Source organism: Salvelinus fontinalis, chromosome 31, assembly GCF_029448725.1.
Source record: "Salvelinus fontinalis isolate EN_2023a chromosome 31, ASM2944872v1, whole genome shotgun sequence".
In the NCBI taxonomy this organism is placed as follows: domain Eukaryota; kingdom Metazoa; phylum Chordata; class Actinopteri; order Salmoniformes; family Salmonidae; genus Salvelinus; species Salvelinus fontinalis.
Window position 1 is genome coordinate 36,617,028 of NC_074695.1, and position 15,369 is coordinate 36,632,396.

Below are 15,369 nucleotides of genomic sequence, written 5' to 3' on the forward strand. Positions count from 1 at the left end.
GCATACTTTCGGTGTTGCCAACTCCTCAGTAAGGAAAGTAGCTATTGGCTGTCCTAAAATTCGCTAAATGACGCCATCACCGAATTTGCATAATTGGCTATGTGAATGTAATTGTGATGGACGCTGTAGGAGAGAGGAATAACGTAGTGGGAGAGACAAAAAGTAAGTAAAAAACACCCTAAATATGTTTAGAACTACAAATTAACTTTCTTCTATCGATTCTTGTTTTGTTTTTTATGTCACAATTCCAACCCTCCTCCTTTATCCGGGTTTGGTACCAGCAAACGTGACCCAAAAGAGACACTCTGGCGGAGTTACTTCGTTTTTTAGTTTTTTAGTTTAGTTTTCTTAATTTGGTTTGGTTTTTAACCTTATGGTCAATTTAGGAGCCTACAACAAGTCACAGTAAAACATTAACATTTTTAACCATACTTAAAAAAAAAAATGTTTTTTTGTATACAATCTACATTAACAATCTAAATGGACCAAAATGAGACAATAGAAAAAACTGTCAATGGCAATGTGAGAACTATGGTAACTAGTCTGCCCCTAATTCAGATTATTTATTTTTTTCTTCCCCAGACCCCCCTCCACACACACACACACACACAGGCTGTGCTGACTCGCAGAAAGAGTGGGTCATCATCATTTTGGTCAAGGCTCTCTGTGGCAGGTTCAGCAACTGAGGGAGCTGACTTAAATTAGTTAGCAGCTGATGTGCCAAAAAGCTACAAAACATTATCAGGCAGCTGGTGCTCATAGCAAGCCTCACCAGACAGCTTCAGTCCATATCGAATGTACAGGATAGAGTTAAGGGTCTGCAAGGGCATCCAATTTCTAAGTTTGCTTTTTACCACAGTCATCTGGCTGAATACTCTCTCAACTTCAGCATTTGAGTGTGGCAAGGACAACACAAGACACAGCAGCCATGGCAAGTTCTTGAAACAGGTTGATATCAGCTGCATCCCTGAACTTCCAAATCTCACTCCTGAAGCCCAGTTTTTTTTTTTGTCTCATTCTATTTACTAAGATGGATGGCAAGTCATTGCTGGACAATCTTGTCTATCTCTGCAGGGGAGCTTGGCTATTTTTTTCTACTTTTCCAGAACTCTTATTGTGCTTTAGAGTTTCCTCCACATTGAAAAGGGACATGTACTGCAGTGATGTTGTCTGGCAGTCTCACCCTCAACTCATTCGTGAGGGAGATGGGGAAGGCTACACACCGCTTTCAGACATTGTTTTCATCCTCAGGCGCAAGGTGGAGCCCAGCTGCCTTTGTCTCAAAAAGGTAACCAAGGTACGGTTTGGGATTGATGTATCCATCTATTGGCCCTTTGAGTACATCAACATTTGCCAGTGGATTCAGCACCCTGCTGCTCACAGACTTGATCAGGCTAACCAAGCTGTCAAGTAGCTTAAGAGGATCTACTTGCTCTCCCTCAAAAGCCTTGATGGCCAACTGTACCTCACCCAGCACTGACTTTTAAAAAGTCAGATACAATATGTTTTGAGGATCACTGTACATGGAGTATAAAACCTCAGCCATGTAGCAGTGTTCACTGGGCCTTTATCTGTAAAGGTTTCTCCCCACAGTTGATGGTCTCATATATGGCCTTGTAGGCCTCCCTGCGCTTTGGAGACACTGAAAACCAGTTATAAGTCTCTCGTACCAAGTACTCCACACTACGGGGGATGGTGTCATTGGTAGCATGACTTACAGCAAGCTGCAGAGAGTGGCACACACAGTGAATAAGAACCAGATATTTGAGGCCATACTCCTTCTTCAGCACTTTATGGACCCCATTGTTAATCCCTGTCATAACAGAGGCATTGTCAGTCCCTATCCCCAGGAGTTTCTCTTTTTTAAGACAACACTTCTCGAGGAAAGCCACAACAGCACGGGCTATAGATTTGGCATCTCCTCCCTCCAACTCAACAAGCCCCGGAAATGTTGAAACAATTGTCTGCTTGGTGTCACTAAAGTACCTTATCACAACCCCCAGGTACTTTGAAACATTTACATCCATGGACTCATCGAGGAGGAGGCTGAAACGCTGGTCACCCACATTTGCGACCAACTTTTTCAGAAAGTATGGTGCTAGAACACCATTAATCATTTCTGTGCACTCTGTCCTGTGCATTTTGAAGTGGGTAGCAGTGGAGTCTGAGAAAGCAGCTCCACATGCTTTTCCAATGTGATCAGATGCCAGCATGGAACAGTGTTCAGCGATAGCTAATGCCATGGTGGCCTCAGCCTTTTTTGCAGAGTAATTTTTTTTAACCATAAATGGCAGCTTGTTTTGGGTGGAGCTGTTATAAGGCTTTGCCTTTTGAGTATGTTTTTGAGTTGTCGTGTTTTTTTACATCACGAAGTTTGGCGAAGAAATCAGCCTTACAGTATGCCCGTGTATCATCTCCAATAAACGGCTTCAACCAGTCTTTGAATTCAGGATTCCCACTGCGCTCTGTATTTTTGAGTGTACAATTTAGACTGAGACATGATGAGCTAGCCAGCTAGATGTTTAGCTTATGTCACAGAGGCACGCACAAGGTGAGTAAGTGACTGAGGTTGTGTGAGTCAAATGCAGTGATTTATTTTAGACAAAGACTATTATATTTTTTTACCCCCTTTTTCTCCCCAATTTCGTGGTATCCAATTGTTAGTAGTTACTGTCTTGTCTCATCGCTACAACTCCCGTACGGGCTCGGGAGAGACGAAGGTCGAGAGCCATGCGTCCTCCGAAACACAACCCAATCAAGAAACACAACCCAATTTAAATTTACTCCTCAGAGTTGTAATAGTAGCACACAATTTCGAAATTGGGTAGTGCATCATCAGTTCCTCTTGTCATGTTTGTCATTGGATACCTTAGAGAGATATTTATAACTTTTTATTTATGTTTTTTAGCCCATAGATATTGTTCGAATTTGTCACTCAAATATAACATGAATACACATTAGACATGGCAAAATGCATACAATTGCAGGAACATTTGCTTTAAAACTGCAAAATTCTCTCCACCAACAAGAGGTATGTGAACAGTTTGTCATGTACAGTACTAGTGCCCATAGAAATAGACGTGGCATGTGCGTCGGGGGGATGTTCCCCAATGCTGAAAAGGGCCCGTGTGAAACAGTTTGGTAACCCCTGCAGTACAGTACCTGTTCTCAGGTCCAGGAAATAGCTGGCCCAAGGAGACCCCACAGAGCCCAGCGTAGGCAAAGCGCCCTGGTTCAGTCAGCTGCCTGCCAATCACTGCCACAGCGATTGGTTCATCTGGCCTTTCTCAACCGGCCTTTCTCGACCATCCGGCCTTTCTCGAAGGCCGGAGAAATAGCGGTGGGAATGCCTTAATGCGCAAATATGGATATATCCTAATAACCATCATATAAAAGTAAACTTGGAATCACACGATGATATGGTGTGTGGTCCTCCCACTGACTCGGGAAACCATGCAGTTTATTAGTTAGGCTACAGATTAAATAATGTATGCAGTATAGCGAAAGTGCACGGTGATCTTGATGCTCCTTTCCAATAAATATCAAGGGTCTTATTCTGGCGAGGTGATGATCGATGCTTGATTCCCATTTGACAAATAAAAATATTATCTCTTTTAATTATCTCATCATGTAGACTATCCTACTTGCACTGAAGCTGCTTGCTGTTGGCTAGAGCACGCATGCCAAGACCAGAGTCGGCACATTTGACCCAGTTTTTGTAAGAAAAATATAGGTAGAAAATGCGATGGATACACATTGAACTTTAGATTTTTATGCGGTACATGAAATCTGATTTTCAAGATGTAGCATATACATGGTTTATGCAGACATTGGCAAGTCACATTCAAGGACTTTCAATTACATTCAAGCACTTAATTGTAATTTTCAAGGACCTTTATATTTAATTCTTGTAATAGCCTATAGAAAACTAACTGCCCCAAAATGAATGCAACATTTTTTGCTTTACTAATCGGCCTACCCAATGGCATTATGCATTGACGTTCACATTATTTTTAGATTCTAAAATATGTCAGAATAATGTGGGCATTGCCTGGCTAAATAGACAACATGCTCCTGACACACACACCAATGTGGTATCTGTGTCACGTTCTGATCTTAGTTCTTTTGTTATGTCTTTGTTTTAGTATGGTCAGGGCGTGAGTTGGGTGGGTTGTCTATGTTCGTTTTTCTATGTTGTGTTTTGTGTTTGGCCTGGTATGTTTCTCAATCAGAGGCAGGTGTTGTTAGTTGTCTCTGAGAATCATACTAAGGTAGCTTTTTTCCACCTGTGTTTCGTGGGTGATTATTTTCTGTTCTGTGTTTGTATTTTTCACTGTTCAGGACTGTTTCGTTCTCGTGTTTTGTTTTTGTTCGAGTATTCGTTTTCATTAAAAGGGATAATGAATACTTACCACGCTGCACCTTGGTCCTCCTCTCTTTCTCCCAACGACGAACGTTACAATCTGTCAATGTGGTATCTAGTCAGTCTTGCCATTTGAGATGTTGAGAGTTAGGGGTTATTGTATCACATTATAAAACAAGAAAGCAACCAAAAGCCAGGTTCCCTTTGTAATGGAATGCTTTGTATGGAAAGACATTTTGGAAAGACATTTTGTTATCAATTATATAGCCTTGATTAAAAATATAATTATTACAATATATTTTTCACTGGCCCTAAGTGGGCCACTGACAGGGAAGATCGACTGGCCCAGAGGGTTTCCAAAATCCCCCCATGTATGTAGAGCCCTGACGCACACAGACGGGCATTCCCGTGCAGTTGTTGCCTCTTCAGAAACTTGGTTTATGTTTGGTCAATTGCACATTACAGTTTGAATAAAACATGATTATTAAAAAAGCTTTGTGAACCAAAAACTAACATGACCAGGTAAAAACATTTCACTAGCACCCATTTCACTAGCACTTGCGACCAATAAAAATGTGTGTTGAACTGGAGAGGTGACTCTCTAAACATATCCCCTTCTACCTCTTCCAGGTATTTCCACAGCTTACACTGGGAACTTAATGCTCTACCAGGTTGACCCTCCGGCTGTACAGTGACCTCAGACACAATCTTCGATACGACAAAGCTACATTTCTGAAGCACTGTGGTTGAGATGCTTGCTGGATTCATCGTGCTGGCATCTTCCTGGGGTTGTGCTGCTCCATGGCTGTACTCTCTGATTTTCTGAAATACAACAGACTCTGCTACCCTCCTTAGTGACTCCATCTCTGTTGAGAGAAGTACCAGAGACACACGTGGGTCCATCAGGCAAGCTGCTGCAAATCAAAATAAAATTGTATTTGTCATATGCGCCAAATACAACAGGTGTAGTAGACCTTACTGTGAAATGCTTACTTACAAGCCCTTAGCTTCTTATGGCTGCAGGGGCAGTATTGAGTAGCTTGGATGAGAGGTGCCCATAGTAAACTGCCTGCTCCTCAGTCCCATTTGCTAATATATGCATATTATTATTATTATTATTACTATTAGATATAAAACACTCTGAAGTTTCTAAAACTGTTTGAATGATGTCTGTGAGTATAACAGAACTCATATGGCAGGCGAAAACCTGAGAAAAAAATCCAAACAGGAAGTGGGAATTCTGAGGTTTGTCGATTTACAACACAGCCCCTACAGAACACACAGTGGGATATGGATGAGTTTGCACTTCCTACGGCTTCCACTAGATGTCAACAGTCTGTAGAACCTTGTCTGATGCCTCTACTGTGTAGTGGGGCCGAAGGAGACAGGAAATAGTCAGGTCTACCATGACCTGGCCATGCTCTGACCATGCGAGTTCACATGAGAGGGAGCTCTGTACCATCGCACATCTGAAGTCAATGTAATTTTCCTGTTGGAACGTTACTGAAGATTTATGTTAAAAACATTCTAAAGATTGATTCAATACATCGTTTGACATGTTTCTACTGACTGTTACAGAACTTTTTGACATTGTCAGCTTTTAGTGAATGCGCTTTCTGACTTTGGATTTGTTTACCAAACACGCTAACAAAAATAGCTATTTGGACATAAATGATGGACATTACCGAACAAAACGAACATTTCTTGTGGGAGTCCTGGGAAGGCATTCCGACGAAGATCAGCAAAGGTAAGTGAAGATTTATAATGCTTTTTATGAGTTTTGTTGACTGCACAATTTGGCGGGTAACTGTATGGCTTCCTTTTGTGGCTGAACGCTGTTCTCAGATTATTGAATATTGTCCTTTTGCCGTAAAGCTTTTTGAAATCTGACACAGCGGTTGCATTAAGAACAAGTGTATCTTTAATTCTATGTAAAACATGTATCTTTCATCAAAGTTTATGATGAGTATTTATGTTATTTGGCGTGGCTCTCTGCAATTTCTCCGGATATTTTGGAGGCATTTCTGAACATGGCGCCAATGTAAACAGAGTTTTTTTTTTTATATAAATATGAACTTAATCGAACAAGACATATATGTATTGTGTAATATGAAGTCCTATGAGTGTCATCTGATGAAGATCATCAAAGGTTAGTGATTCATTTTATCTCTATTTCTGCTTTTTGTGACTCCTGTCTTTGGCTGAAAAAATGACTGTTTTTCTGTGATTTTGCGGTGACTTAACATAATCGTTTGTGGTGCTTTCGCTGTAAAGCCTATTTGAAATCAGACACTTTGGTGGGATTAACAACAAGATTACCTTTACAATGGTATAAGATACATGTATGTTTGAGGAAATTTAATTATGAGATTTCTATTGTTTGAATTTGGCGCCCTGCACTTTCACTGGCTGTTGTCATATCATCCCGTTAACGGGATTGCAGCCATAAGAAGTTTTAACCAACAATGCAGTTTTAAGAAAAAGACATGTTAAAGTATTTACTAAAATAAACTGAAGTAAAAAATATCTATACAGGGGTACGTGTACAGAGTCAATGTGCGGGGGCACAGGTTAGTTAAGTGACTATGCATAAATAATAAATAGAGAGTAGTAGCAGTGTAAAAATGGAAGCCTTTTGGACCTAGACTTGGCGCTCCGGTACCGCTTGCCGTGCGGTAGCAGAGAGAACAGTCTATGACTAGAGTGACTGGAGTCTTCGGCAATTTTTAGGGCCTTCCTCTGACACCGCCTGGTATAGAGGTCCTGGATGGGAGGAAGCTTGGCCCCAATGATGTACTGGACCGTACACACTACCCTATGTAGTGCCTTGCGTACGGAGACCCACTCACACTCTGTTCTCACCTTCAGATTTCTTACCTGTTAGCTAGTGATAGCGATGGACAAGCTAGGCCTATTTGAAACATCGGCATAGATTGAATTGAACACTGCACTGCACATAAATGGAAGGCAAACATTAGATGTCTTGTTCCATAACATATTTTCACCAACTACAGCAATTCTAACCTCATCCCCAGGCTCAGTTGCTACCTACCGCATATGAGAGCAGGCTGGGTGGATGACGAGATTACAGCAATTCTATCGGGATTCACTAGAAAATATTTCACATGCCTCTTATTCTTAATTGTTATACTTACTTAATTACTTCACTTTTCTTATTTGTATAGGCTACTTATGATTTGTGTCCCTACTAAATAAAGAAATGTTTATAATACAATGAAGACTCAAGAATGGAAAGACGGTGTAAACAGGATGCTTTAGAAACCTATATGCATCCCAAATGGCACCCTATTCCGTAAGTAGTGAACTAAATTGGGGAAATGGTGCCGTTTGGGACGTGAACTTAATATACACCACGTAGGCTGGGGATTCCACACTGATGAGGCAGGATATTAGTTTGACAGAGTACCCAGGTTGTATTAACACTTTCACTGCATAAAAGCCTTGCTCTTAATCCACCCACACACACTTTCCTGTCTTTCCATAGACCCCTGTTATTATACAGATGCACTTTAAGATGTGCCGGGCCCGCAAATGGTGCCAAGGATGAACTGGTGAGACAGTGAGTCATAAAGAGAGAGGGGGTGGGTTTATGGAGATATTTTCAAAGACGCATCCAGAACAGTCACACAAACAAATGTACCATCATACTTGAATTATGAACATGTATGAACACTGTATATATCATGAAACCATATAACATGAATAAATAAGTGTGCAAACATTTGAAAACTAAACCTATACTGAAACGATTATCTTTAACTTCAAAAGAAATTAAAATAAGTTAAAACTTCATAAATTATGTTTATTTTTCATTTTTCTTCTTCTAAACTTCAGGCAAAAATCAAAAGGTGTTTTCAAGCGTTTTAGCAAAAGGGTTTTTTGAGCATCTGAATCTGGCAGGTAAATGCTGCCAGTAGATGCCATCAAGCTGCAGCTGATATTGAAATGAATAAAAGGGGAAAAAAGACAGCTTTGAATAAAACAAATGATTCGATTCAGCAACGGGACATTAAAAACTGTAACTTATGCTTCACGGAGTTGTGGCTGAACGACAACATTATCATACGCTATATTGGCAGGATAGAACAGCGGCGTCTGGTAAGACAAGGGGGGGCGGACTATGTATATTTGCAAACAACAGCTGGTGCACAATATCTAAGGAAGTCTTGAGGTTTTGCTCGCCTGAGGTAGAGTATCTCATGATAAGCTGTAGACCCCACTATCTACCCAGAGAATTTTCCTCTGTATTTTTCGTAGCTGTCAACATACCACCACAGACCAATGCTGGCACTAAGACCGCACTCAATGAGCTGTATTCCGCCATAAGCAAACAGGAAACCGCTCATCCAGATGCGGCGCTCCTAGTGGCTGGGGACTTTAATCCAGGGAAATTTAAATCCGTTTTACCAAATTTCTATCAGCATGTTAAATGTGCAACCAGAGGGGGAAAAACTCTAGACCACCTTTACTCCACACACAGAGACGCGTACAAAGCGCTCCCTTGCCCGCCATTTGGCAAATCTGACCAAAGTTCTATCCTCCTGATTCCTGCTTACAAGCAAAAATGAAAGCAGGAAGCACCAGTGACTCGGTCAATAAAAAGTGGTCAGATGAAGCAGATGCTAAGCTACAGTACTGTTTTGCTAGCACAGACTGGAATATGTTCCGGGATTCTTCTGATGGCATTGAGGAGTACACCACATCAGGCACTGGCTTCATCAATAAGTGCATTGATGAAGTCAACCCCACAGTGACCGTACATACATACCCCAATATGTTATCTAGAAGGAACATCATGGGAAAATAAGAAATATGAGGCATTCTGAGCAGGAGCTACAAGTTCAGTTCATATGATGCCACCTAATGACAAATCAATATAAAAAAACGAGCAAAAAAAAAACTGATTTGAAACATTGCATAGTAATCAGATGTAGGCTAACACTGATTGAAACATTGATAGTCAAATCCGATTTCTCGGGATGCAACACTGATCATATGCTTTTCAATTGATGAGCATATGTGCACTTCACAAGAGGTTTCAAAGAGAAAAGACCAGACAAAAGTTTATGACTCAAAACCACAGTTTCAGAAGTTTATAAAACACTGAACATATGTGGGTATGCATGTAAACACATATCATAGCTCAATGTGATGTAAAACACACATTTATATTAGGCCTACTGCTTATAAAGCAGAGCACCTCTTTCCATAACAGCTGGTATCAGAATAGCACTTGGGATGTCAAATTAGAGGTTGACACGGGAGTGAAAATGTATTCCTGTCCTGTCTTGTCCGCCCATTTTTACAAGCGGAAATCAGAAATAACTTCCTCCATTAGCTGCTGTCTGTTTTGTCCCGGTCATCACTAGTTACCACAGTCACAAAGTCATAAACACAGCTTAACCTTAATCACACTGCTTAACTCTAACCTAAAACTTAATTTGAGTTTTCATGCATTTTTATGATATAGGCAATTTTGACTTTGTGGCTGTGCTATCTAGTGTAAGGGAAGTCCCCCCCCCCCCCCCCCCCCAATTGTACAAAATAACATGGCAAGTTATTGGCACCGAGCGGAGCATATACACGATGGACAAGTACACTACTTCTGGCGGTGTTTCATCCAAAGCTGATGGCAAGTGCCATGCTGCAAATGAGCTATGTAACACTCCAAAATTCCTATAGTGGGCGAATGTGTTCTATCTAAATTTTTCATAGGCTTTGTGTAACGCAAGTCAAGACCCAAGAGTAAAATTTTGAGATTTTGAAAGTTTTGCCAAAAACTTATCACCCCCTTAAAAAAGTGCTTTCTGGACCGTTTTTTGAAATTCTTTTGAGTTTTATGTCAATTACACATGTGTAAGAACTATATGAAAATACTTTTTTCAAATTTTATTAACAAATGTTTTCGATTTTTTTTTTTATTTTTATTTATTTTATTTTTTTTTATTTTTTTTGAACTTAAGGTATATGTTTTGTGCATTTGGAATATGATTTCATAGGAAGTCAAAAGTCAAAAATGTCAAAAATTTGGAAGAAACGTATCATCCCCTTTAAAAAGGTGCTTTCTGGACCGTTTTTCGAAATTCTTTCGATTTTTAGGTCAATTACACATGTATTAGAACTGTATGAAGATACTTTAGTCACATTTTATTATCATTTTTAAAAAAATGTTTACTTGTACTTAAGGAATATGTTTTGTGCATTTGCAATCTGATTTAATATGAAGTCAAAAATGTTAATAAATTAGAAAAAACTTATCAACCCCTTTAAAAAAGTGCTTTTTGGATTTCATAGTGGAAAATAACATTTTGTTTTTAAAAGGCCAGAATGAAGCATTTAAAACCGTTTTGAAAAATGACGCCTGGTAACCCAAAACATGAAACAGAATATTTTTTGACTTTTTTTGGAAACCTCCTTAAATCACTCAGGCTGGACCCCCATTGACTCGAGAAGAAAAAACAAAACAAAAATTCCAGAAGAAAAAACAGAATATTTTCTGACTTTTTTTGAAGACCTCCATAAATCACTTAGGCCAGCACACATTGATTTTTGCCCGTAGAATAGTGCTCCCAGAGCGGGTATGGAATTCTGGATGCCCCCTAAAAGCAATTTCAACCATGGCACCTGGTAACCCCAAAAAAATACCAGGTGCACGAAAAGTTTGGACTTTTTTGGAAAAACTCCATAAATCACTCAGGCCATTGACTCGAGAAGAAAAAACATAAAATATTTTCAAGAAAAAACATTGAATATTTTCTGACTTTTTTGAAAACCTCCATAAATCACTCAGGCCAGCACCCATTGTTTTTTGCCCGTAGTATAGTGCTCCCAGAGCGGGTATGGAAGTCTGGATCCCCCCTAAAAGCATTTAAGGCTCTGTGTGTCTTTAAGCACCATACTTTTTCATTCTATCCTTGCTGTGTGTGTCTGTGTGTGAGCTTTTCTTTGACATCTGTTTTGAGAAATGACTGATTTACACTTCATGAGGGTTGCCTAATCACACACTTAAAGTTTTGGAAAGATCTGACTTTTTTAACCCTTTGAAACAGCACCTATGACAACATTTTAAGGCACTTCCGGTTGGCACAGGAAGCTATAAGTAAACACCTATCCTGATCGGGGTATGCTCTTACAGAATCCTGAGTTTTAAGTCTATACGTTAAGAACTGACTGATTCACATAAGGTTGAATGCACTATATATCACAAACTGCTGGTTGGCTATGGCAAAAGACTTTTAGGGTGATTTTATCACTTCCGGTTGCTCCAGGAAGCTTAGAATCAACACAGGTAGACCTCATAGTGGCCTGATGGACTGACATCAAAGACGGGTTCATAAGACATTCATAACCCACATAGGCTTCAGGTTGAATTTAGAGGTGCAGTCAATGTATTCCAATGGGGAGACATGTCATTGTAAACTGTTTGATGTAAACACCTTCTTTTAACTGTCAAGGGTTAATGCCACAAGGTCAAGGTTAGGCTTGCACAGATCGGGAGGACCTTAAGAACATTCCTGAGGTCAAATTGTGTTTCTAACCTTAACGGTTCTGTCTCCCAAAAGCAAATAAAATTGACATTGAGGTCAAAGGGTCATTCGTGTCCGTCTTCTTGTAACGGTCGCTGCGCTCAGACCGAGCAAGCTACGGTCAAGCGGGGCATCTCGTTGAATTCGGCACGGCCTGGAGATAATAGTAATGCCATTGCGGGCTTTGTGTGTCTTTAAGCACCGTACTTTTTCACTCCATCCCTGCTGTGTGTGTGAGCTTTTCTTTGACATCTGTTTAGAGAAATGACTGATTTACAGTTCATGAAGGTTGCCTAATCACACACTTAAAGTTTTGGAAAGATCTGACTTTTTTAAGCCTTCGAAACAGCACCTATGTCCCCATTTTAAGGCACTTCCGGTTGGCACAGGTAGCTATAAGTAAAGACTTATCCTGATCGGGGTATGCTTGTACAGAATCCTGAGTTTTAAGTCTATACGTTAAGAACTGACTGATTTACACAGGGTTGAATGCACTATATATCACAAACTGCTGGTTGGGTAAAACACTTTTAGGGTAATTTTATCACTTCCGGTTGCTCCAGGAAGCTTAGAATCAACACAGGTAGACCTCATAGTGGCTTGATGGATTGTCATTGAAGACAGGTTCATAAGACATTCATAACCCACATAGGGTTTATTTAAAGAATGCACGTTACATTTGCATATGATTCAACAGTGAAAAACATCACATCATATTGCAAACATAACACAGTGTTACATTTGCAATATGATGTGTTGAATCATTGCAAATGTAACGTGCATTCATTAAATACTTTAGAAATACAAGATTGAACGTCCTGATGACCTCAGGATGGCCGGGCAGTGTTAGTGGTTCCTCTCCATCGCTCGTTGCGTGGAAATTTCATCATGTCGATTTTGGTGATGGCACCCCCGTGTTGAAACATATTGCAATTGTACAAAAGTCAACTAGCAAGTCGGTGTCCATCAGTCAATTGGATATTGACAGACACTAAACGGATACCATCTGACACCAAACTCACTTTTTCCAACTCCTTTAGAAGCCAACTATAACATATTTCAGAGCAGGCCCGAAATTCACAGCGCCTTCCATTTAAACAATAATAAAACAAATAATACGTAGTTATGTTTTAGCTGCGGGTCCAATTTTCACATTATGTTTAGCCCTATGTGAGGCGACCTGGAATCCCAAGTTTCGGCTCGATAGGTCATTCGGTGCCCGAGCAAAACCCTAATTGGTGCTGAAAATCCCCTTTTTTCATTGCCTTGCTACGGGGTCCTTGAATGAGCAATCAAACAGGCTCGTTGGGGTCTGTCTCTATGGGCCGAGCCAGTTTCAATGCACCTAGTCTTGAGACTCTGGGACTTTTCTAAATGTCGTCAGTTTCGTTGAGCTGAAAATGAATTGAAAACACAGCAAATACATGAGGCTGTTTATCGGTCTGAGAAACTTCTAGAGCCACATAATTCACCGTGCACAATCGACCTGAGGTCTAGAACAGGTTTGTAAATTTTCAGAACTCTAGGTCTGACGGTTCTTTAAAAGTTCAAACAAAAGTAACTACTACATGCACTGTCTGACTCTTAGCCCCTCAGTGTGTCCCTCCATCATTTCTGTGTGGGTGTGTATTTATTTATTTATTTATTTTTAATCTGATGGGATGAATGACTGATTTACAGTTCAGGAGGGTTGTCTATTCACATATATGAAGTTTTGGAAAGATTTGACAGTTTTAACCCTTTGAAACAGACCATTTGACACCAATTATGGTACTTTCGGTTGGCACAGGAAGCTGAAAATAAACACATATACTCACTGGAGTAGGCTGTTTGGGAATCCTGAGTTTTAAGTCCATATGTTAAAAATTTACTGATTTACATAGGGTTGAAGGCACTATTTCTCTCAAACTGCAGGTTGGATATTGCAAACACTTTTAGGGTGGTTTTAACCACTTCCGGTTGCTCCAGGAAGCTTAGAATCGACACAGGTAGACCTCATGGTGGCCTGATGGATTGCTATTAAAGACAGGTTCATAAGACATTCATAACCCACATAGGCTTCAGGTTGAATTTAGAGGTGCACTCAATGCATTCCAATGGGGAGACATGTCATTGTAAACTGTTTGATGTAAACACCTTCTTTTAACTGTGAAGGGTTAATGCCACAAGGTCAGGGTTAGGCTTGCACAGATCGGGAGGACCTTAAGAACACTCCTGAGGTGAGATTGTGCTTCTAACCTTAACGGTTCTCTCTCTGTGTCCCAAAAGCAAATGAAATTGACATTGAGGTCAAAGGGTCATTTGGGTCCGTTCTCTTGTAACAGTCGCTGCGCTCAGACCGAGCGAGCTAGGGTCAAGCGGGGCATCTCGTTGAACTCGGCACGGCCTAGAGATAATAGTAATGCCATTGTGGGCTTTGTGTTTCTTTAAGCACCGTACTGTTTCACTCCATCCTTCCTTTTTGTGTGTGTTTGTGTGAGAGCTTTTCTTTGACATCTGTTTGGAAAAATGACATATTACAGTTCATGAGGGTTGTCTAATCACACAAGTGAAGTTTTGAAAAGATCTGACCTTTTATTACCCATCAAACCTGACCCTATGGCACCATTTTAAGGTACTTCCAGTTGACGAAGGAAGCTGAGAGTGAACACATACCCTCCTCGGGGTAGGCTCTTTATATAATATTGAGTTTTAAGTCTTTATGTTAACCTGTCTAGGACTGGCGGCACCCCCCCCCCCCCCACCCCCACTGAAAAGACGAATTTCAAAAAAAATATTTGTTTTGAATATTTAACTTTCACACATTAAAGTCCAATACAGCTAATGAAAGACACAGATCTTGTGAATCCAGCCAACATGTCCGATTTTTAAAATGTTTTACAGGGAAGACACAATATGTAAAGATGTAAATCTATTAGCTAAACACATTAGCATAATCCACCATCTTTTCTTTGTCCACCAACACCAGTAGCTATCACCAATTCGGCTAAACTAAGATATTGATAGCCACTAACCAAGAAAAAAGCTCATCAGATGACAGTCTGATAACATATTTATGGTATAGGATAGGTTTTGTTAGAAAAATGTGCATATTTCAGGTAGATGTCATAGTTTACAATTGCACCCACCGTCACAAATGGACTAGAATAAATACAATGAGCAACGTGTTTACCTAACTACTAATCATCAAACATTTCGTAAAAATACACAGCATACACTAATCGAAAGACACAGATCCTGTGAATACAGACAATATTTCAGATTTTCTAAGTGTCTTACAGCGAAAACACAATAAATCGTTATATTAGCATAGCACATGTGCAAACATTACACCAGCATTGATTCTAGCCAAAGAGAGCGATAACGTAAACATCGCCAAAATATATAAATTTTTTCACTAACCTTCTCAGAATTCTTCAGATGACACTCCTGTAACATCACATTACAACATACATATAC

General features: G+C 40.0%; 1 protein-coding gene across 1 annotated transcript in view; it reads left to right on the top strand.

Moving 5' to 3' along the window:
* The first annotated feature begins 101 nt into the window (after positions 1–101).
* vwa1 (von Willebrand factor A domain containing 1) overlaps positions 102–15,369 on the top strand; it is a 48,064-nt gene continuing 32,796 nt past the window's right edge. Inside the window, exon 1 of the mRNA XM_055892483.1 lies at positions 102–162. Coding sequence (XP_055748458.1) covers positions 117–162 — 46 coding nt within the window. The 5' untranslated portion in view covers positions 102–116. The remainder of the gene's footprint in view (positions 163–15,369) is intronic.